The sequence below is a fragment of the Ambystoma mexicanum genome, chromosome 12 (assembly GCF_040938575.1).
Source record: "Ambystoma mexicanum isolate Mex_15411 chromosome 12, UKY_AmexF1_1, whole genome shotgun sequence".
In the NCBI taxonomy this organism is placed as follows: Eukaryota; Metazoa; Chordata; class Amphibia; order Caudata; family Ambystomatidae; genus Ambystoma; species Ambystoma mexicanum.
In genome coordinates this window covers 398672124-398695661 of record NC_090936.1, presented here as the reverse complement: position 1 = coordinate 398695661, position 23538 = coordinate 398672124, and the positions used below count along the sequence as shown (strand labels likewise).

The 23538-nt window shown below is 47.0% G+C and overlaps 1 protein-coding gene across 2 annotated transcripts in view; it reads left to right on the top strand.

The window, feature by feature from the left end:
- The window catches only part of ERGIC2 (ERGIC and golgi 2), a 796925-nt gene that overhangs the window by 638482 nt on the left and 134905 nt on the right, over positions 1–23538 (top strand). For both annotated transcript variants that reach the window (XM_069628528.1, XM_069628529.1), the window contains 2 exons: positions 573–670; positions 15147–15309. In XM_069628528.1, the coding sequence (XP_069484629.1) occupies positions 573–670; positions 15147–15309 (261 nt within the window). The remainder of the gene's footprint in view (positions 1–572; positions 671–15146; positions 15310–23538) is intronic.

The window sequence follows — 23538 nt, the reverse complement described above, 5'->3', positions numbered from 1 at the left end:
ACTGTAAAATACAAAAGTCATAAAATGGAGATGATCACTCCTGTATTGGTAGGTCTAGGGACTCGCCCGCGAACCCAAAAACTACAGTGCAAAGGGGGCACTATGAGGTGCTGCTAAAGCAAAGCATGAGATCCAAAAATAAGGGAGTGGCCTCTCCACACAGGAGCCTTATAAGAAGGGTCCACTGTTCCCAGAACAGTAGTGGCAATGGGGGAGATGAAGAAAAGTCTCAACTTTCGAATCAATGAAAAAATCTAAGTGAGTGCTGCAGTAGTGTTGGGAGACTGGGGGCAGAGGGCGTAAGACTTACGACAAGGTAGTGACTGGGAAAAGTCCTCCTAAGAGCGTCATTTTGGTGTGCCATGGAAATGCCATGATGATTCTTTTAATACTCCTTTTCTGGGTCATAAAACAAACAGGAATAATTATGGGATGGATTATGGTTACAATGGAAAATAGATGGATTTTAATGCTCGAAAGGAAGCTGGCCTTATGTTGGGAATTTTGCCCATTGAAATGTCATGGTTGTTCCCACAGACACAGGAAGTTATGTGCTCTATTGTTTGTTTCAGACAACCAGATGTTCCAGTATTTCATCACTATTGTGCCAACAAAGCTCAGAACATATAGAATTTCATCAGACACTCATCAGTTTGCAGTGACAGAAAGGGTGAGTTATTTCAATTCTACAAATATATTCTTGAAACAAAAATAACCATTTGCTTACTAAGTGTGATGTATTTTAATGAGGGCCATATTTGTAATTTGTACTTTGATTTGTTGTGTGTATCAGAATTTCTGGAGTGCTCTTCTCACTTCCTTCATATACCATAATGAAATCTCATTTTCCTTTAAAGCTTCTTACCAAACCAAATTGTAATCAATGCATCTGTATAGAGTTTCATTTTCACTACCTAGGTGCCTAAGAGCCCCACCCGCAGCATCTACCTCTGTAAAGAACCTTGGATGCATGCTTATCTCTCCTACCCACACTGAGTCTCTGCAATCCATAACATCATCCTCTACCGCCTAGTTTATGCCAACTCTCTCTTTCTCCAGCATGGCGTCTGGCATGGATTCACATGCTCATGAATATTCCCTGTCGTCAGGCCGGGAATCCTCTGTAAAAGAAAAAAACAGTATCACTTACACTTACAAACTGTCTTTCTCCTGTAAACCAATCACTGGACTCGGTCATACTGCCCCCAGCCAATGACTGCCCTCTCCCTAAGCCCCTCCTCTGGCAGCCATCTTCATATTGTTACCGTAGATTTAAGTGTTGGGAGTCTTTGTGTTTTGCTCTGTGAGCTATTCTATGTTTTTCATGCTTTTTCGTGAAAGTCCTATTTTTGTCAAACAGAGCCCATGTGCTCTTTCTCTCCATCAGCAGACAAGCAGGGATCCGTTTGTCAGTGAATTTCGGCACCTCTCAAGGGCAAGGGATCGTCGGGTTTTCGTCTCAAGTTCCCGAAGGCCATCGGGCCTACTCCGCACTCTGGACCATGTCATAATAGAAGAAAGAGGGAAGCTCCCTTTTCAACCTCTGTTCCAGTTGCAGACTGCGTAACCTGTTTTTAGAAGACATGCCTCACCCTGGACAGGCTGGTCTGAGGAGCGGACTTCTACGTCCTTTGAGGGGGCCCCATCCGTGGGGGCCTAAGACGAGGCCAAGCACTGCAAGTCCGTTTCCGTTGGGATTAAAGCGCAAGCGGGTCCCGCAATGGGCAGGGCGCGATCAACCTCACAGTCTGCCTCTGTCTCCAGCCATCGATCCAGCTCCTCCTCAAAGAGTAAATCTGCCAACCGGGCTAAGCTGCAGGAGAAGCCTGAGAAGCCTAAGGTGCAAGAAAAGGTGGCTGACCTGCCTAAGAAGGCCCAGGCGGCGCAGGAAATGTCATTGACTATTGAGATGGTAGCGGCCGCTCTCCCGAAGGCCAAATAGGCTGACCCGTTCAAGGTAGCCCTTGCTGCATCCAAAGTGTCATTGCCCCCGAGGCGGGATGCCTCGACCGGGGCCGTGTAGAGGACACCGGAAAAGAGGATGCTGAAGCTAAGCCCGAATCTGACTCCTCAGGATACAAAAAAGGTGTGTGTGTGTGTGTGTGTGTGTGTGTGTGGGTGGGTTTGTGTGGGTGTGTGGGTGGAGTCCTCTGGGCAAGTCTTGCACCAAGGAATGGATGTTTCTTCCTCGGACGAGGAAGACGAGTCCATATACATGATCCACAAGGACGTGGGGGACGACGACGGAAATGCAGATGGGGACGGAAATACTGACGGCGCAGGGCCTAGTAGGCCTACCGCATCAACTCCAAGGGATGTATCGCTGGACATCCCCTCGACCCTGCACAGGTTTGTGGTGGAAATTGAGGAAAAGATGGCCCCGGTGACTCTGATGGCCCCGGATCAACCTCCGGCAAACAAGAGGATGCACCACCCAGCACTGCATCATCAACCTCCCCACCCTGCTCCTACCCCCCTCCTCCTGGAGTGACCAAGACACAGGAATGACGGACATTGTCACAGCAAGCGGCTCGTCGCAGCTGAGGGCATCCCCACCGAATGAGGCTGGGTCATTTCATGCCATGGTCGCCAGAGCATCCAAGCTCTTCCAGCTGATGCCCGCAGAGACCAAAAAGGAGGGTTTCCTCTACCAGAGGCATGAGAGAAAAAGGAAGACCATCATGCCTGTGTTCCTCATGGACAACATTTGGGAGGAGGGCCTGGCTCTGATGAAGAACCAAGCCACGGCCCCATCCAAGTGGGATAGGCAGGAGAACAAGTACGGAGTGCCATAGTCCTCACCCAGGTGCCTACGGTCGCAACCGTCGCTGGACTTGGTGGTATCGGCGGCTGCGAGGAAGAGATAATCTAACCCCTTGTCTTCGTCCTCTGTCCCTCTGGACAGTGAGGGGAAGAAGTTGGACTGCATGGGGAGAAGGATCAGCTACTCTGTGGCATCGACAGTCAAGGCGGCCAATGCACTGACGATCCAGGCCAGGTACGACAGAGAACTCTGGTACAAACTGGCCCAGATTCTGGTCTTCCTGTCCAACGACAAACTGGTGGAGGCAATCTCCCTCCTCCAGGAAGGCGAGGTGGCGTCGGACCATGCCATCATGGTGGCCCTGGACATCGCTGACACAGGCTTCAGATGGGGCACAGTGTCTGCCTCCGTCGAGGTTTGCTGAAGGCCACCAATTTCTGCCAGGAGGCCCAGGTGTGAGTACTGGACATGCCCGTCGATTTTGACAACCTCTTCGGGAAGACAGTCGACCAGTGTTTACAGGCCGTCAAAACATATATGGAGACGGCTCGTGCCCTGGGCACTCTTCAGCAGCACCGCCCTGCCTTTCGTGCCTCTGACAGAAAATCCAGCAGATCGACAAAGGGTTTCGGTGGAGGTTCCTCTTTGTACCATCATCCCTCCCAGTCCACGACCCAGGAGACCTACAGAGGCCGTTCCCAGGCTTTCGGTTGAGGTGGCCAGTGCTGTTGTCGCTCCCAAGGCAGGACGGTGGCAGCAAAGCAGGACTGAACCGACCAGGACGTAGGGCCCCCAACCATGCACCCCGGTGGGCGGGCGGCTGGCGAAAGCGAGTGGAAGATCTCCACCGACAGATGGGTGCTGCACGCTCTCGCCCACAGACATACCCTGGAGTTTCAGCAAAAGTGTCTGCGGATCCCTCCGGTGGCCTGGCAGGAACAGCACACCCCTCAGCTCCTGCAGGATGTATGGGGGAAAGGGGGCAATATAGCTAGTTCAAAGACGACTCTGGGGCTCCAGAGTCTACTCCAGATACTTCTTAGTAAAGAAGACGAATGGAGGCTAGAGGCCCATTCTAGACCTGCAGCGTCTCAAGTACCTTAAGTCCCAAAAATTCAGGATGGACGCATTGCAGCATGTGTTAGACAAACCGGAGGAAGGAGACTTCTTGACATCACTGGATCTGGAGGACGCATACTTCCACGTCCCCATTCACAGCAAGCATTGGAAGTTCCTGTGCTTCGTAGTGCAGGGAAGACACTACCAATTCAAGACCCTCCCTTTCGGCCTGAAATCAGCACCGAGGGCTGCTGACGGATCTGGGGTTCTCCGTCAACTATGCGAAGTCCTGTTTGACGCCAGCGCAGAATGCACTGTTCCTCAGAGCCAGGCTCAACATGGTCGCCTGCCTGGCGTCGCCCTCGGGAGAGAGGGTTGCATCCATAATGGGGAAGGTGCAACGGCTGTCATCGCTGAAGGCCACCACGGTGAGGACCATCAAGTCGCTGCTCGGCATGATGTCGTCGTGCATCTACCTTATCTGACTCTGCAGGTTACAGATACAGCCTCTTGAGGAGTTCCTGGACGCTCGCTGGGTGCAAGTGTCCGGAAGCTTCACAGACAAGATCTCTCTTGACTAGGAGTTCTGTCGAGCGATAAGGTGGTGGGGTGTCCACTCCGTCACCCAGGGCACAGGTTTTCAAACCCTACCCCTTACCAGGATACGGTCACCACGGACGCTTCCCTGGAGGGCTGGGGAGCGAACACCAGACGTCTGCATGCCAGAGTCCTCTGGCTGCCGGAGGAGAAAGATCTCCACATCAATATCCTGGAGCTGCGGGCAGTGTTCTTGGCCCTGAAGTTATTCCTTCCATCCCTGGCGGGCAAGGTCGTGAGGATCTTCACGGACAACACCACTACAATGTTCTACATCAGGATGCAGGGGGCCACCGATCCCCAGCGCCCTCCAGATAGATGCAGGATTTGTGGTACTGGCACGTCAACCAAGAGATGTTACTAATCTCTTTTCACCTAGCGGGAGTCGAGAACACCTTTGCCGTCTCTCTTGGAAGGGAGCTGCACTCCTGCCACGAGTGGGAACTTCGGCAAGATCAGGTGGACCCATCTTCCTCTAGTGGGGCAGACTCCAGATCGATCTGTTTGCGACGACCGCAAACTCCAAATGCCAGAAATTCGCCAGCAGTTTCCACCAGCCGAGGAGCATGGGGGATGCGTTCTCCTTCCCGTGGGAAGTCCTGTTCCTATACGTGTTCCCTCCGTTGCCTCTCCTGCTTCATCAATCAACTCAGTGCAGATGCAGGATGACATTGGTCGCTCTGGCGTGGCCGAGGCAGATTTGGTACCCGGACCTTCTCAGCCTGTCAGCGTCGCCTCCGGTCAAGCTGCCAGTGGTCGTGGACCTGCTCACCAGAGAAGGAGGCACGCAATCCTTCACCACGACCCAGGATCGCTGACCTGGAGGGCTTGGCTCCTGCAGCCCTAGAGTTGGAGGATACAAGTTGCTGGCAGACTACAGGTCTGCAAGGGCAGAGCATCATCGACTCTGAAGTGCTACAGGCACAAGTGGAAGCATTTCGCTACATGGTGCCGATCACAGAAGATCAACCCTCTGAGGGTCGCGGCCCCACAGATTCTTCCATACTTGTCCTTGGCCAAGGCAGGGCTGGCTCACGCCTCTATCAAGGTGCAACTGGCAGCTATCGCCCGCTACAAGAGGTCTCCAGGGCGATCTTCTCTTTGGTCCCATCGTCTCGTCAAGGAGTTCCTCAAAGGACCGGTTCGATCTTTCCCGCTGATGAAGGCTCCTGCCCCTGTGTGGGAACTCAACGTGGTGCTGACGACGCTCATGGGGGGGCTCCCCTTCGAGCCTATGCATCAGGCCCCTCTCAAATTCCTCTCATGGAAAACAGCTTTCCTCGTGGCAATCACCACTGCCATGAGGTTGGGTGAGATCCAGGCCCTATCCTGCAACAGCCATATCTGACTTATCACAAATCAAGGGTGGTGCGGTGGACACACTCCTCCTTCATGCCAAAGGTTCCGTCGGAATTCCACCTCCGAGAGCCTTTGGTGTTGCCTGTGTTGGATCTGCGTGAGGTGACTGCGGCTGCATTTCCTGTGACGGACATGTTCGCATGGGAAATGCACGAACACAAAATGTTCGTACATTTCTCATGCGAACATGCAGGGCTTCCCCCGCTCACTATACTGTGCAGTATTATGAGCGGGATGTTACGGGGGAAACCCCCACAGCCCCTGTTATTTTTTCCCCTGTTCTGTTGGGAGAGCTCGCGAGTGTCTCCCCGCAGCCTTTAAAACTTTTTTTTTCATACCGACCCCACCAAAACACCTAAACACATACCACGAAAAAGTTTGAACTTCTGGTAGTTCGAACTTTTCGTGGTGTGTGTGTTAGGTCTTTTGGTGGGGTTGGTAATTTTTTTTCAAACATTTCGTCCTATTCCGCCTGTTCTTTCCGAAACCTTTGTTACTAGCTGAGAGGACTTTACGCTCGCTGGACGTTGCTCGTGCTTTGAAGTTCTATGTGGCATGCACACAGAGTTCTCAGAAGACGTCTCAACTGTGAACTTTGGTCCTGTGAACCATGGGAAGGCCTTGTACAAGACTTCCATCTCCAGGTGGCTCTCCGGCTGCATCACACACTGCCATCGGTTGACGAACCGACCGCTGCATGGCTGTCCGAGAGCCCATTACATCAAAGCAATCGCTGTGACAATGGTGTTCCTGTCTGGTGTGCCCCTGCTGGACATTTTCAGGGCTGCTACGTGGAAGTGCACGCACACCTTCATAAGATTCTACTGCATTGACAGGGGTTTCCAGAGAAGAGTCCAGGGTCGGCCAAGCAGTGCTGCGCAACCTGTTCGCTTGAAGGTGAGCCTGTCCAGGAGGTAAGCGTATTTGCTTCTTTTGAGCCTTGCCACCTCCTGTGGTTGTGTAATGTGGTACTGCTATGTATTCTTTATTCATGAACATGTCAATCCATGCCAGACCCCATGCTGGAGAAGGAACAAGTTACTTACCTGTAACTGTTGTTCTCCAGCATGGGTCTGGCATGGATTCACATGCAAACTCTCCCTCCTGCCTCTTTGCGGCTCTTCTTGGTCATACTGCCACTTACGTGCTTACCATATCTGAAGATGGCTGCCAGAGGAGGCGCTTAGGGAGAGGACTGTCATTGGATGTGGGCAGTATGACCCAGAGGACAGTGATTGGTTCGGAGGAGAAATAGTTTGTAAGTGAAAGTGAAATGGTTTTTCTTTTACCGAGGATTCCCAGCCTGACGACGGGGAATATTCATGAGCATGTGAATCCATGAAACCAAAAAAGTGATGGTTGGAAGGTTTTGAATTAATCTGAACCACTGGCGTTGCTCTGGGCAACCTTCCACACCACCGGTTTTTAGCCTGTCTGCGCCATTGCCACTAGTGCTAAAGCGAGCCAGTGGTTCAGATTAATTCAAAACCTTCCACCCATCACTTTTCTGGTTTCAGTTTGTCTCCCTATTTTGGCTCCCAGTCAACCCATGCCAGACCCATGCTGGAGAACAATAGTTACAGGTAAGTAACTTGTTCCACACCCTCTCTCTCCAGGAGTGGGATGCCATGATTGTTGGGATAATTAGTGGAGAACCAGGAAATGTTTTTGAAATAATGATTTCTTTACACCTAGTTTTTCATGCACATTAAAAGATGCATGTTTACTTCTTTTGATCAGGCAGTTATAATAGTGGTATTACTTGCACTGCTTGTACTACTGGTCCAAACATATCCATGGAGCTGCGTGAGTGAAAACAGGGGCACAAGGTTCTATGTGTCTGTTTCCTATTCTGTTGCCAGTATGTTTACTCCCTAGTTTTATTTTTTGGGAGTATTTGCCTTTTTTTACGGAGTACAAGTGGCCGATACACCCCTAATCTGTAGGACTGCCTGAACTTATTTACATTGATCTTTTCTCCCAGATGCTGCGCTTTGTTGTTTCTAAACTTGAAACTGGAGAAATGAAAGGAGTCGAACCAACTGTTCATGGTTGTCTGAAGTGACTCCAGAATACATATACACACTCAGGGTGCATTTCTGCACATAGGCAGAGTGATACTGACTGCCCAACCAGCACTCCAGACCATTTCGAAATTACCAACACATGATGGCCACCTCCCAAGCCCACAAGGAAGCAACAAGAAAGGCACAAGCCTTGAATTTGTTCAACGAAACGTTAAGTATTAGCCACAAACAATCAAGTGTCACGCCAGCAGTTGTGGATAACAATGAAATTGCTTTATTGAAGGAACTGGAGAAATTGCAAAAAAAATAAGTGAGCAAGTGGTGGGAGCAACATTCATTAAAAAACTACATAGATGTAGGAAGAATCCCACGAGGTTTACGAATTTTGACAATTCCTTCATTTGAAGAACAAGACCCTGAAATGCTCCAGGAATGGAGTGAAGCAACAAATGGGTGTTCTAAAACTTTTTTACAAATACTAGTTAAGTATGCTGGCAGAGACGGGGCTAAATTATTGGACAAAATCCATGAAATGGAGGAAAAATTAAAGCTGATACCAGAAAGTGAAGAGGACAAAAAATTGAAAAATAACATGGAAAAAAACATGACCAACTACGAAGAAGAGATAAAACGGAGAAAACAAAGGAAGTTTCTGAGAGATGAGGAGGATTATGAGAAAGGCAGAGTCTACACATTTGCAAGAAGATTCAAACAATTAAGGCAAACATCAGCCCTAGGCGAATCTGCAATCACAGAAGCAATCGAAGGAGAGGGCGGCATCAATTCATCGACCTCCGAGTCAGACATCACTGGCAGTGAGAGTGAGGAGTCTACTACACGTCTACATTTTTTTTAGACTAAATGAAACTGCTTTGCCAAGATGGCAAAAAACAAAAGCAAGGGGTGGAAGTCAAGGCAGAGGCGGTCGAAAAAAACAAGGAGGGGGCAGAGTGGCAATAGGTGCACCGAACAGTACACCGGGCAGATCTCTGCGCTTTGGCAAGTAGAAAATATGAGCCAAGATACAGAGGCAAGTCTAAAAATCATTAACTTGTCAGACCATATTCTCATAGACAATCGAGAGAAACTACTTGGCATGGGCCTTCATTTTTGCCCCACATCTGGGTTCACCTACGTACAAACCCGAATAGACTTTGACCATTTTGTTAGAAAATTACGTTTAAAAAAGTTTATTGCCACCACCGATTTCAAAGCACGGAAAATCACAGTATGTGAAGGAAGAACAGACCTATCCATAGCGGAAATTGGGGTGCTGTCTGACTTAGTAGAATTACAAAAAGGCACGGAAGCAAATGCCGGACAAGAACAGGAACCCATAGACTTCGCAGAACTGCACATCATAACGGACTGGACAGTGAAAAGCAGTTTAAGACAAAAGTAAAAAATTCAATCCGATGACGACTACGGGTAACAACATAGATGCATTTCAAACTCTGGTCATAGAAGATCTCAAAAAACTCAGAAGACGAAAAGGACAGAGAACAAAAGACAATCTCACTATAAAGGACAGAATGGCCCTTAAAGAATTACATGATCTTCCCAGCTGTATTATAAAGCCTTCAGATAAGGGAAGAAACATTGTTCTCATGACTCGTGAATATTATATAAAGGAGGCATATAAACAGCTAAACGATAAAAAATGCTACGAAAGAGTTCAAAAGAATCCCATCAAAGAACTAGAAAGAAAGGCGAAAGATTTTGTAGCCATCTGGGAACAGAAGGGCGGCATCCTAACTGAAGAAAATTGTAAATTTTTACAAACAACAAACTCCATTACGCCAACGATATATATTTCCTCCCCAAAGTTCACAGGAACATGCAAAAACCACTGGGGAGACCAATTGTATCCTTGGTAGGCTCTGTACTGGAGAATGTGTCCAAATGTATTGATGAGATACTGTTTCAATTCGTCTCATTGACCTCCTATCTCAAAGACACCAAGGATTTTCTATCCCGGGTAAATGACATTTCCTGGGAATCAAATTATATGATGGCCACTATGGATGTGGTGTCATTATATACGTCGATTGGTCATGATTATGGAAAGAAAGCATGTGAACGATACCTCAACACAAGATCACTGAATTATTACGAACATACTCAAATGATTCTCCAAATGATTGATATGTGCCTGACTAATAATGTGTTTATTTTCAACGAGGATTTTTTCAGACCAGTACAAGGCACATCTATGGGCACTACTTTTGCCCCACCCTATGCGAATTTGACCATGGGGGCCTGGGAAGCTATAGAGGTTGGGTCTGAACAAAATCATGACTTAATGGAGAATGTCATCATCTGGCTCAGGTACATAGACGACCTTTTCATAATTTGGAAAGGAACCGAACATGGCTGGGTGGAATTGGTGAGATTACTAAATCAGAATGAGAACTTTTGATTCACCGAAACACATAGCCATTCTTTCATAACCTTTTTGGATGTGAACCTTCGCATAGTCGATCAGACACTGGCGTGTGAGCTACACAGAAAACCCACCGGCTTAAATACGCCATTTCACGCAAAAAGTGGGCATCCGAAGAGTCTGATTTGGCACGTACCTTATGGTGAGTTCACAAGGATAAGACGCAATAGCTCCACACTGACAACTTATGTTTGAGAGTAAAATAACAGCCAGAGGTTTCAGAGGACAATGCTATCTAAAAATGGTTATTGAGAGAGAGCGCACCTGAAAGCAAGAAGCCAGGACAGACAAGCTCTGTTAGCGCTCAAACAAACAATGAAGAATACAGAAAATGAACCGACTCGCCTAATTCTGACTTTCAATAGTCAAACACCAGATGTTAAACGGATTTTACAAAAACATTGGAAAGTACGAAATATAGATAAGGACATTGGGAGATCGTTGAAAAAGTATCCTGAGATCAGCTTGAGAAGGAATTCCTCTATTAAGGATACATTGGTACATAGTTTCATGCAAAAAGAAGCTGCCGACGGCAACACATGGCTGACAAGTAGAAAGAAAGGATTCCACAAGTGCACAAGGTGTAATATCTGTAAATTTGCAAAGAATTGTGACACTTTTGAGCACCCCATAACAGGAGCCACGGTGGACATCAATGAGAAAATCACGTGTGAGACAGAATATGTGGTCTATCTTGGTATGCTCCTGTAAAAAGTGGTATGTCGGGAGTACGAAATGTAAATTAAAATTGAGAGTTCAACATCATGTTGGAGCCATCCAACACAAAGATGCAAATTATCTGATCGCAAAACATTTCACAGACCACCACGAGAGTGACATGAAGAGCTTTTTCTTTTTTGGAATCCACACTATTGAGAGTGGCCCAAGAGGGTGAGACGGAGAAAGAAAGTTGAGGGAACAAGAGACCCACTGTATCCTTGACTTTGAAACTAAACAGCCAAACGGACACAACGTCGATGAAGAGCTTTACACCTTTTTAGGATATTAGAACAACACTTTTTGATACCACGTCCTCAATATTAACTGATTTCGTAGTGTTTTGTTGTGATGTTTTTAACTGTGGTTTTTATAACCTTTTTGAGGGTATTATTGTATATTATGTCACAGGTGTGGGGAGTTGTATGTATCTGATATTGACATCTCTGAGATTTTACTGGCTTAAGAATTTGGACATTGGAGATAAGGTTTTAATCTTTTGGCATTCTCTAAATGCAGCAAATTGTGGTTGAATTAAACCGCAGTTATAATTAATATGCAAGTGAAGTCAGCACTTTAGCACTATGCACTTTATTATATATAGGCAGCAAGCACTATGCACTTTATAGTAAGATGCTGCTAATAATTGACCAAACTGTTGGTTGAGGAAATTAGGCTGTTAGCACTATGCACTTTAAGGTGAAATATTTTGTGTTGGTTTTTATGCCCTAAGTACTTCATGCATTGAGAATATTACATTCAATATTTTAGAAATGATGCAAATGTTGAGAATATCAAATGTCGAAATTAACAAATAACAATGGTGGGGAAAACAATTGAAACAGTGATGGCACATTGCAAATAATTATTGCATTGCAACATTTGCCATTACGATGGCCCATTTGATAATTATATCACGGGCAGTATGTGATTTGATGATAATGCATTGTAGGCAATTGCAAGATGGCTGCCACTGTTTTCATGGGATATTAGTCCCTTTTCGATTGCCATTGTAAAGACTTCTTTCTATGTCCACTACCATGCTGCCGGCATAATTTAAAACAAGGAGGTGCCAGAGACAGTGTTGTGAACAAGCGGCAAGTGGTGCCGCGAAACGCGTCGACTGTGTTTGGGAGAGCCGGTATTGATGGCGGATACACCTGTGGAGCTATGATGTGTAACTCATTGTGAGCAAATAAAGAAGAAATTTGTAAGGAATTTGGAGTACTGGACTGAGTTTCGTTTTCACAGAAAGGAGAGTGCTCCTCACTGACTGGCGAGTCGGCCAAGTCCTGGAGAAATATATATATATATATTATGATGTGCTGGAGCAACATGCTTCAATGATCCGACACCAGAGTGTGGTCCGTTATGCTCTATTTTTTTTACAAGCTTCAAGTACACCTGCATAATTGTCAATGTAGAACTTGGATTTCATATGGTGATTGATTTGACAAAATCGGATTCTGACGTCTAGGAGTTAGGAATGAGTGGAGCATAATATACTTGCATGACAGTTGGATGGCGACTAAGTAGAACATGCCAACATCTCATGCAAACCAAAGGTCTGGCTTGTTTTATGTCAATAGTATGATTTAGCTAAGTATTTCCTAATATATTTTGATGTAATTGTGCCAAGGTAGATGACTTCAGAGAAATTACTGTCTGCAGTGTAGTGGACCTTTCCCCATGGTTTGTTGCAGGGAACCGTGCTATGGTACACATGCTGTGTGGGCCATAATTCTGGTTCCCCTTTATCATAGCCAGTAAGGTGGCTCATGACTTTGTTCCATCAACCATGTGATACTACTGATGGTCAGCTAGGTCTTACTGCCAAGACCTTTCTTCCTCTTATTGGAGATTATCAGGGTAAGTACCCCTTATAAAGGACTTCAGAGCTCGTTCGGGGGGTAGGGTTTTAATTTAGGCTGGACTACCCCAGGCCCCTGCTCCACCCCCTCTACTCCCATACCTGCCTCTGTGAATGAATGTATCTAGTTCCAGAGCACTGTATTGTTCATAAGCCTTGTGTGCATTTCTACTACCTTTGAATGTGTGGTGTTTTAAACCTTTAATGAAGAATTATTTGGGGGAAACTAGGCAGAGGATTCTGGTGGACTTTTTTCAATGTGGACCATGTGCTAGCTATGGGATACGTCCAAGAAGGGATACTAAGTCATCACCTGTATCCACCCAAATGAAAGAAAATGTCGTAGGTGGGTTTTTGAATTTTCTCTCAACCTTGTATTTTTGGCATGTGGGTGCCGTGATATTAAAATGCTGTTACACTTACTTGAACCTTCCATTGAAAGACATTGGGCTGAAGGATCCTTTTGGACGGTCACTGTCAGACAATGGCACCTTTGGACTGAGATTGGATGTACTATGCTACTCTTTCTCTCTGAGGGTTTCAAATTGCTGGCCCGCAATATTTATTTCCTGCTTGTAGTCTAGAAGAGACTGGTCAGCTTGCCACCAACAGCTATCGGGAGCTACCTTTGCCTCCCCAGGCTAACACTTCCTTCCAAACATAACTATGTGCCATTAACCCTTTTTGCTTGGGAATGGGTTTAAAGGAGCATTCATACTTGTATACAAGACATTTTAAGTCTAATTGGTCATTTTCACTGCTCAAAAGGTGATCGATTGCATTTCATGTGGGAGTTATATTTTTTACATATGCACCATCTCCTCATTCCCCAGAGGTCCAGCTTACTGTGCAATTCCTGATATCCATGAGCTAGATTTAGCTTCTTGTCTTCAAATATTTATTTGCATCACTGTCTTTGAGTTGAGGTATTTGACAGTCTAGGTCTTGCTTCCAATGTCTAGAGCCTTTAGTTAAAACTGTGGCAGGCATGCACACTGTCCAGTACTCCCTGAAATAATCACAAGAAATACCTTTATTGGAGAGGGCATTGCAATGAGGACCCACAAACGTTGGTCGATGCGACATCTGAAGCCAAAACTGAGGAGTTGATTTAAAAATCATTCTATGTATAATTTGCATTAAAACGTATTGCTGTACTAATAACTGTACAGTATTGAATACATCCTGTCTTTAAAAATGTAGGACAGGATAGAAGTATGTTTTTTCAATAAGTGATAGGTCACTGGTCTAAGCCGCATATGAGTGCAATGCATGTCAAGTGACGCTTGGGCTTCAGCAGTAATTTTGAGTAATAATAGTCATGTATGTACATCTAATATAGAAGTGTATATGATTACTTCATCTTATCAAAATTAATCAGAATGTCAAACGATTTTGTAGCGATCAAGGTTGCTTGCGCAGTAACACTTCTGACCGTTACTCTACGTGACATCTGAGACGTCATTGTGTTGTTAACATGATGACATCACTACGTTTCATGTGCTTTTCATGCCTCTAAAGATATTTGAATGCATGGGTACTGGGTGTCTCATCATAGATGCAACACATTGTTCAATTACAGCTATAAACACCCAGGGGAAAAATCTGAGGTGCCATGGGATGTCTTTTAAGGGAAGTTGGCTTTGCGTGTACTGCACGCACAGATTTCCCTTAAAACAAATAAAATACTACAAAGATAGTCAATGGAAATAGTAAAGGAAGCTTGTGCTGTGCCCCTTCACTACTTCCATTGCTACAAGCTACTGTGTCTGGCTAGCAGGGTAGAGCCGCAGGAGAACAGGTAAGTGTTGTGGTTGGTGAGGGATGCTTGATTTTTAGGGTGTTTGCAAAAGGGCATTCTGAATGGTCCCTTTATACAGCTAAAACGATGACTGTCCACGACAGAAGTTGTAGCAGTCTCAGTGGAACACATGCCAGATTCAGGTGAGCAGACACAGCGATTGGCTGCATCCTTTCCTGTGGGTCCTAGTAAATGTACAAGTAATGATTCCTCTAGCTAGGCTTTCCATCATTGCAGTCCACGTTACCACTCACCATTTTGTCATTAGGGAAACACATCTTCTCTAATGTTACTAATTTGGCACTGTCAATCAAGTTTGGATAATAGTTTGTTGGACTGAGATTTCATTCATTAAAACAGGGACTTAGACCCATTTGTAAGTAATGAGCTGCTTTTTCACAATCGTATTCAACATTTTGGCAATATTAGTTGATTGTAAATCGAGAAGGCATTAGTTGGTAACTTTCCTTGAATTTGTCGAACATTTGCTACCTTTTGTCTCCGTTTAGGAGCGTGTGATCGACCATGCGACAGGCAGTCACGGAGTGTCTGGGATTTTTATGAAATATGACATAAGTTCTTTAATGGTGACGGTGACAGAGTCGCATATGCCTCTCTGGCAGTTCCTGGTGCGACTGTGTGGTATTATTGGAGGAATTTACTCAACAACAGGTAATTCTTGAACTCCTTTTGAGCAACTATCTTCTGTAAAATTTGAACACTTTTTTGTGAACTTTGAAATGATAGAAAACCTGTTAGGTTGATCATTAAAGATAAACTTGTGAAGTTACTTAGTAACGAAATGTTAGCATATGATGCTACTATGTGGGACTAGAGAAGCGGTTCCTAGTTTTTCAAGGGTATCTGATCACACTAAACTTCTTCCACGAATGTAGAAAGATACCTCAGATTTTTACTACTATAGCAATGCTTACTGTGGCTCTTTTTACAGTTGGACCACAGTCACTGTGATCGAAGTGTGTCTTCGAGGCTCTAAGCACTAGTAGGGGCTCTGCAGTTTTAAGAAATACACGTTTAGAAAATCTGTTTGAGAAAACCCATGTGCCACTTCATCACCTGCCGAATCAGACATCTGTCTTGGGAGGGCCTAGAGAGCTTTAAAGACCATCCTTCTCACTCCCTCTACTCCCACTTGAACTGCCCCACTCCTCTCCAGTACCCACTGCCAAGAATCCAAGTGGCAAACGTGATAACTTCTCTCTTCCCCCTTAAATCACCCAGGTTTACTACACCTCCCATGCCTAGCTTCATCAGAATGTTAACTTTCTCTTTCATTCTGTGACTTTCACCCTCATTCAATCCTGCTAGTTCCTTTTACCTCTACCTACCTGCCTCTCTACTAGATGTCTCCAGGTAATCCACAATAGTGCTGCATGAGCCTTCAACCTTCACTGCTCCACGCTTGTCTCACCATTCTTAGACTGCTATTGTTTTCAAGTAAGCAGACATTACTCGTCAAAACCCCCTGCATTGTTTCCCTAAGCATTCATAGCATCAATCTTGAATTCCCTTCTTCTAGGCTGAAACGCTACAAGCTGCTCATCCCCTCGCTCTTCTGGCCAGCTCCCACATTGGTGGTTATGCCTTTCCAGTCCAACCCCCCCCCCCCCCACCCTCTGGAATTCCCTTCTTTCCTCCATTGCTTCCCTTGTTGTGTGTTTTAAATTCAAAACATGCTTTTGACCTATGGAGCCTCTTTCCCCTTACTCTCTTTATGTTGTGTCGAGAAGCCATTCATGGTGTCGGAGCACTTTAAAAAATGATTCAGTACCTGTGAGATGTCATCATGCAGCGTCACAGCCAATCAGGAAGGCAGGCTGTATCTGAAGGGAGGGGAGGCCGCCATCTTCCCTCACGGGCAGGTTATCCCTTGCTGCCCTGCACCCTCTTCCCCTCGCCCCACCCACTCCTCCCACAACCAACCCTAGGCCCACTTGGCTATGGCCGCTTTGGTTCTTGACAGCTGCACATACACTTGAAGTCCTGTCCCTTCCCCTCTGCTGCAATGGCTGCCATGTGGTTTCCTTCCACCTATGTCAATGGCGGATTTTTTTTTTTTCTTTTTCCAAATATATTTTATTAGTGAATTAGCACAAACACAACAGACTTGAACAATGTTTATTTGCAATTTGTGAGATTCACCATGAAAATTTTTTTTTTCACCCCCTCCCCAACATTTTATTCTCCCCCACCGTCCCCCCCCCCCCACCCCTGCACATTCCCCTGCACATTCCCCTGCACATTCCCCTGCCCTTCCTGATTCTTGCATGGCTCCAAGATGGCCACACCGGTTGTCTCGTTGGAGCCTTCTTTCCGGGCTCCATCAATCCTTTGTTCCACCGTTTGACTAGTCTTTCTTCCATATTCGCTTGTGGTTTCTGCAATATCCCTCCAGGGTCTGGTTTGGGGCTTGCTGGTACTATTCATTCCCCCTTCCCACTGTCGCCAACTCAAATCTCCACTTTCCGCCACTTCTCTCACTAGTTGTGATAGTTGCATTCTGTAGTTTCTTGGTCCCCAGTCCTAACATCTAGGTGTGGCCTCTCCGTGTCATACTTCTCGACGAAGGCTGCCCATTCCATTTCCCTCGATGGGGTCAGATCACGTATTTGCCTAGTCAGCTGTTCCATTCTGTACATGTCCAAGGCTTTCGTGGCCCATTGTCTTTTCGCTTGGAAGTTCCTTTCTCTTCCATCCGCAGTCCAACCAAGCCCTGGCTGCTAACAGCAAGTAGTGGGGCATGTGCGGGTGTTTCACCCAGTCCCCTTCTGCGATCTTCATTCCAAACAGTACAAGCATGCGGTCCAGACACCTGTCCACCCTGTCCAAGGCCTTTATCCATCCCACAATCTCCTTCCAGTACTTCTGTACCTTGTCGCACGCCCACCACATATGCCAGTAATCTGCTGTTTGCCCGCATTTCCTCCAGCATGGGTGTCAGAGACTGGGTACATCTTAGATGGTCTTACTGGGTCCCACTGTCACCTATATAAAAGTTTAATCCCATGCAATTTATAGTCCACTGAGGAGCAATGCACGTTCGCACACAACCTTATCCATTGGTCTACTTCCATTTCTAGTCCCATATCCCTCTCTCATCTCATAAATGTTTCGATCTCTTCACCCTGTGCCTCCAGTGGGGCCTGATACAATGTAGATATTAGACCCTTTATTCCCCTCGCTGTGTTCAGTATCCTTTCCATTCCTGTCAGTTCCCTTTGCAATTCTTCCTTCCATTCACCTGACATCAGCACCCCTTCAAGCTGCAGGTATTTGAATACAGAGATTTTACCTATACCTAGATTCTCTTCAAGCTCCCCCACGCCTATGAATTCATCTTTATTGAGGACTTGTCCTATTCTTTCCAGCCCTGCCCCATACCAATCTTGGAATCTCTCATGGTCCGGGATGTGATCTCTTATCAGAGGGGGGGGGGGACATGTTGTGACTCCTGCCATTTCCCTTTTGACCCTCCACAGCGGGCTCAACATCTTACGTGCCTTTACCCTTCTCGGAACTGCTTTCTGCGGTGCCCAAAGCCACTCCCCAGCGTGACCGGTCTAAACTGGTAATTCTCAATGCCCACCCATTCTTTCTGCGTGCCCACCCGCAGGTGAGGGACCAGGGCCCTGAATTGGGCTGCTCTGTAGTAAGTGCGCATGTCAAGTATGCTCGCTCCACCCTTTTATTTGAGCTGGACCAGTACTCTGTAAGCTACTCTGTTTCTTCCCTTGCCACAGAAACCTCACTATCCTTCTTTTCAACTCTGTAAAATGCAGGTCTGGCAACTCTGTTGGTAGTGCCTGAGATAGATACCACACCCTGGGGAGAAGCATCATCTTAATCGCATTTAGTCTTCCTGGCCAAGAGATAGTGAGCTTTGACAAAGTTTCCAGCTTACCAAAGAGCCTGTGTAATAGTGGAGGGTGGGGGGTAGTTCAGCTTGTAGATTATTCAGCTCCTTTGGTTTTCGCACCCTCAGGTATTTTATGCTGTCCTCTTCCACCGGTATCCTTAGCCCTTCCCATTCTCCTCTTTGTTCCCCTTTCAGGGTACGGAGTACTGACTTATTTACAATTACTTTGAAGCCTAATACGCGTCCGTACTCTTCTAGTATCTTAAGTACCTCAGGATTGACACCATTATCTCTGAAAGATACAACCGTATATCGTCCGCGTTCATGCTTATTTTATGGTTATCTTCCCCCCCACCCCAACACCTCTTACCTGTTGGTCCTTGCGTATCTTCTCCCCCAACGGCTCCATCATCAAGGCGGATAGAAGGGGTGACGGGGCATCCCTTCCTAGTACCTCTGCCAAGACCGAACTCCCTAGACTTCGTCCCACTTACGACCACCCTCGCCGTGGGTCCTGAGTGGATTGCTTCGATCGCTCGACACATTCTGTCTTCAACCCCTATCTTCTGTAGTATAGCAAATCAGAAACCCCTTTCGACCCTGTCTAAGGCCTTTCTGCGTTCAAGCTCAATAGTGCATGGCTTGCTGGATCTCCCTTAATGTGTTCAATAAGATCCAAGTTTTTCCAAATCTCATCAGGGCCCCGTCTACCTGCTATAAACCCCATTTGGTCTGGGTGGACAATACGGGGCAATTTCCCTTCGAAGCGCGTCGCTAAGATCTGTGTGAATATTTTCTCATCTACATTTAAAAGTGAGATGGGACGAAATGATGAACAAGGGGCTGGATCCCTGCCATTCTTTGGAATTACCGATATTAGTGCCCTACTGAACTTCGCCGGCGCCTCCACCTAGTCCATGATATGGTTATAAAGCTTCACTGTATGTTGTAACAGGAACCCAGCATATCTTTTATAAAACCCTATGGTATATCTGTCCTCTCCCAGCGCCTTTCCGTTCGGGAGGTGCAATATCGCCTCCTGTACCTCTTCAGCTTTTATTGGGCTCTCTTGGTGTTCCACCTCTGGACATGTGAGCCTGGTAATTTTCACTTCCCTTAGGTACTCCCCCACTATAGCATTCTTGCTGAGGGCTTCCGATTTATAAAGCTTCTCATAATATTGGGCAAATCCTTCTGCTATGTCTTTTGGTGAGTCCCTGCTGCCCTCTTTGGGGCCCCCTCAAGGTGGACACCCATCTTTCCGCTCTCTGCGCCCAGAGCCACGCAGCTAATAGCGCATCTGCCTTGCCCCCTTTTTCGTATTATTTCTGTTTAAGGTACCTCAATTTCCACAGGGTTTCCCCCATCCCTAGCGCTTTCAGCTCAGCCCTTTTCGATAGCAGCTCTTCTCTAATCTTATCTTTGTTTCCCTCTGTAGCATGCATCCTTTCCTCCCCCTCCACTATCTCTTTTCGCAATCTTTCTTCCCGCAGACCTCTCTCGCACCCTCTCTTATCAATAGCCCCCTCCAAGTTGCCTTTCCCGCACCCCATACCACCTCTGTGCGTACATCCAGAGTGTCATTTATTTCAAAATATTCTGTTATTCCTTTGGCTAGTTGGTCTGCAAAGACAGGGTCTCTCCAGAGCACTTCATTAGAGTGCCAGCTACTATCCGGCATGTGCAATCCTTCTATATCTAAGGTCATCAATACCATGTCCTGGTCGGTCCACCCCACTGGCCTAATATCACAGCTCATCACCCTTGTTCCCTGGTCCTTACTTTAAGAATAGGTAATCGATCCTAGTGTATGTTTAGTGTGGGGCTGAAAAAAGGTATAGCCTTCCTTCTTGCGGGTGCTGCTGTCTCCACATGTCCACTAGGCCACGTGTCTCTATTGCCCACCCTAGGTGTCCCAATCTATCTTCTCCACTCTTAACCCCTCCTTCCCCCCCTCGCAGTTCTGTCCCAAGTTTCATTTGCCCAGGAGTTAAAATCTCCCCTGATGATATACAGGCCGGCTTCCAGCCTTTGTATTACGTTGGGCGCACTGAGTATAAGTTGTGCTTACCCCTGGTTGGGCGCATATACTGCTGCCAATAGTACTCTTGTCCCCTCCATGGTGCCCTGCATTATCAACAACCTTCCCTCCAGCAGATTGGTAGCTATACACTCCCGTAGTCTACATTGTTTATGCAAAACATTCCGACACCACCTCTTAGTCCTCACAGACGCCCAGTGGACCAATCTTATACCTGCACCTCTAAGTGCTCGCTCTTCTTGAACTAGGCGTGCTTCCTGCAGACTGCAGAAAAAGCATGTCCATTGAGGCCCTGCAGAATTCCCTCACGACTAGACATCTTAATTTAGGCCTTTTACATTTGACGTTCCCACAACCGGACAGACCCCTGTTAACTTCACCTATCCCCTTTGTGATTGCCCCACCTTGCTCCCCTTTTCCTCCTTTGCATGGTTAGTGACTCTTCCCTTACCTCCTCTTCCTTGTCATGTAAACAACTTTTTTCCTGACCGATACTCTCCTCACTGGGGCCAAACCTGTTACCAAAATCCCTTATCAACTTTATAACTGTTTGTAACTTTAACCCATTGTGTTCAATTAGTCGTTGAGGTGCCCTCTTTCCCACAGAGGGCCACCTTGGAGCGGAGACATTGACCTCCCTTCAGCAATCCATTTTCATACCTTTACTTTCAACCTGATATCACGATTATTTCTCCAGCTGTCAGTTTTTTCTCTGGTATTATTCTCCTGTGGCTGCTCTGGAGTTTCTTATGAGGCGATGGTCCGTTCAGTCGCTTGTATTTCTGATGCTTGTTAATCTGCTTAGAATCACATGCTGTGCATATGGTCCGACATCCAGTGGTAACCGCAGAGTATTGCATCTTGTCTTTCGGGGACCGAAAGGGGACGTCGTCATAGGTGTGTCTGTAACACTATCCCTATCGTGACGTGTAGTGTACCCAAAATCCCTCATGCGCCGAGGTCCCTCAGATTGTTTCTTTCAGCCCAGATAACTGGTGACCCTATAGCGCAGCTCTTACAGAAGAGACATTGTCGGTTATTGAACGTTAAGTCACTTCGATCACAAGAACATCTTCGACGAAGTCTGCGGGGGATTAGTCTATGGCAGTGGATTTCGGCACCAGACTTTCCATGTGGTCGGGCCCTCTGGCCGACCTTTACAGTAGGGATAGTGGGGTCGGGGTGACCATATTTTCGGTATGTCTTTCCTCCTTTCCCCTCTTTACCTTTTCGGTCTGGTCATCTTTCCCTTTGGCTATGGAAAGGACTCCTTTTAGGTTGTGCCCTAAGTATAGGGTCAGATATCTTTGGAAGGACGAACCCAGGACGTGCAGCACCTGTCTCCCCTTAGATCACGACGAAAAGCGGTGTGCGGCCTGCAAACTTCTTCGGCCTAAGACCCTTAAGGAGCGCCGTGTAAAGCGGTGGGCCGCGTACGGTATGTTGCGGGTGGAACCCCCTTGCCCCACCGCCACACCTGCTGAGAGTGACGGGGGCACCTCAGATGACCAAACATCTGTTGCAGATGTACTAGACCTTGAGGCGGACACTTCTAGGTCTGCCACGCCCGTCCCTGACCATTTAAGGCCTGACTATGGTCTCGCTTCAGGGACAACACCCGGCGACAGGGGCATACAGACACATCTCACTAAACATACAACCCCTACACCGGTTTCGGCGTCATCATCGAAAAAGGTGAAAGCGCCAACAGGGCTGTTGAAAATTTCAGCGTTTTCCTCCGATCGTGCAGATCCAAAGCCTTCTCCGCATCCGCAGCAGCATCTTGCGACTGGGCACTCTAAGACAAGTAAGGGCGCTACTCCAAAATCTTCACATGTCGAAGCATGGAAATCCGACACTACGACGGTCCCGAAGGCCGCGGTAGGCCTGAAAACTACGACTAGGCTTCTAGTCGAAAAACCGACCGCTAGGCCCTCTAATGCCGCGGAAGGTAAAACGCCTAGCGGTAGATCATCGGAGCATTTATCTCACGCTGACTCAGTGATTATCGGAGACCACATCGATAGAATTACAGCGGCGGTGGGACTTGTCCCGGTTCCGCCTAAAATCATGGGGCAAGCGGCGGACAAATCTTCGGATACAGTTTGGGGCCCCGATTCCCCAGATACCGAGGACAGTGAAGAGCCTCTTTCTGACACCCTAAGAGACACTTTTCGGTGCCGTAGGGTGGAGGAAGACGTTTTTCCACCCGTAGGCCCGCCTGGGTCCTCCAAATGGACTAGGGAGAAATTTTAAGGGTGTATGGACCGGCTGGATAGGATTATCCGTTTTTCTGATCATCCACCCCCAAAAAGGTCTTGTGGAGAGCCTAACCCTCAATCTTCTTCTCAGTTTGAAGATCAACCTTCTGTCCCCATCCAGCGGGAAGACATTGACCACATGGACACCTATAGGGACATTTACGATGAAGAGGAAGAGACTTCCTTCCTGCAGAATTATGAAAGAGGAACAGCAGGGTACCACAAACAATTGGGAAGAAACCCAGCAAGAGGGAACAGACCTATGGACACTGCCACATCAAGATCAGGACACTGATGTTTTGTGCCTAGATTCCCCTCCGTCCACCCCGGCTTGCCAGGCCTCACCTGTAGATGACCAGATGGCCTTCAACTCTATGTTAAAGAAGGCAGCTGAACACTTTAAGATCACTACTCAAGAGGCTGTACCTGAGCAGGATTTTGTAGAGGATATCCTTAAGGAAAATCCTCCATCTAGCCAAGCCATTCCCTTCCTTAATTCCATCCAGAGAAGGTTGGCTCCCTCCTTGGTGTCACCAGCTCAAACCCGAGCAGTGAACCCAAGAGGGGAAAAGTTGTTTTGGCCGTCTCCTTCTGACCCTCAATACATCAGGGGGCACGCCGTCCCCGACTCTCTGGTAGTGACTACCACCCGAAAGAGGGCAGGGGTACCTCTTGCCACTGGGGAGGCACCTCCGGACAAGAAATCAAAAAGGCTGTATGCT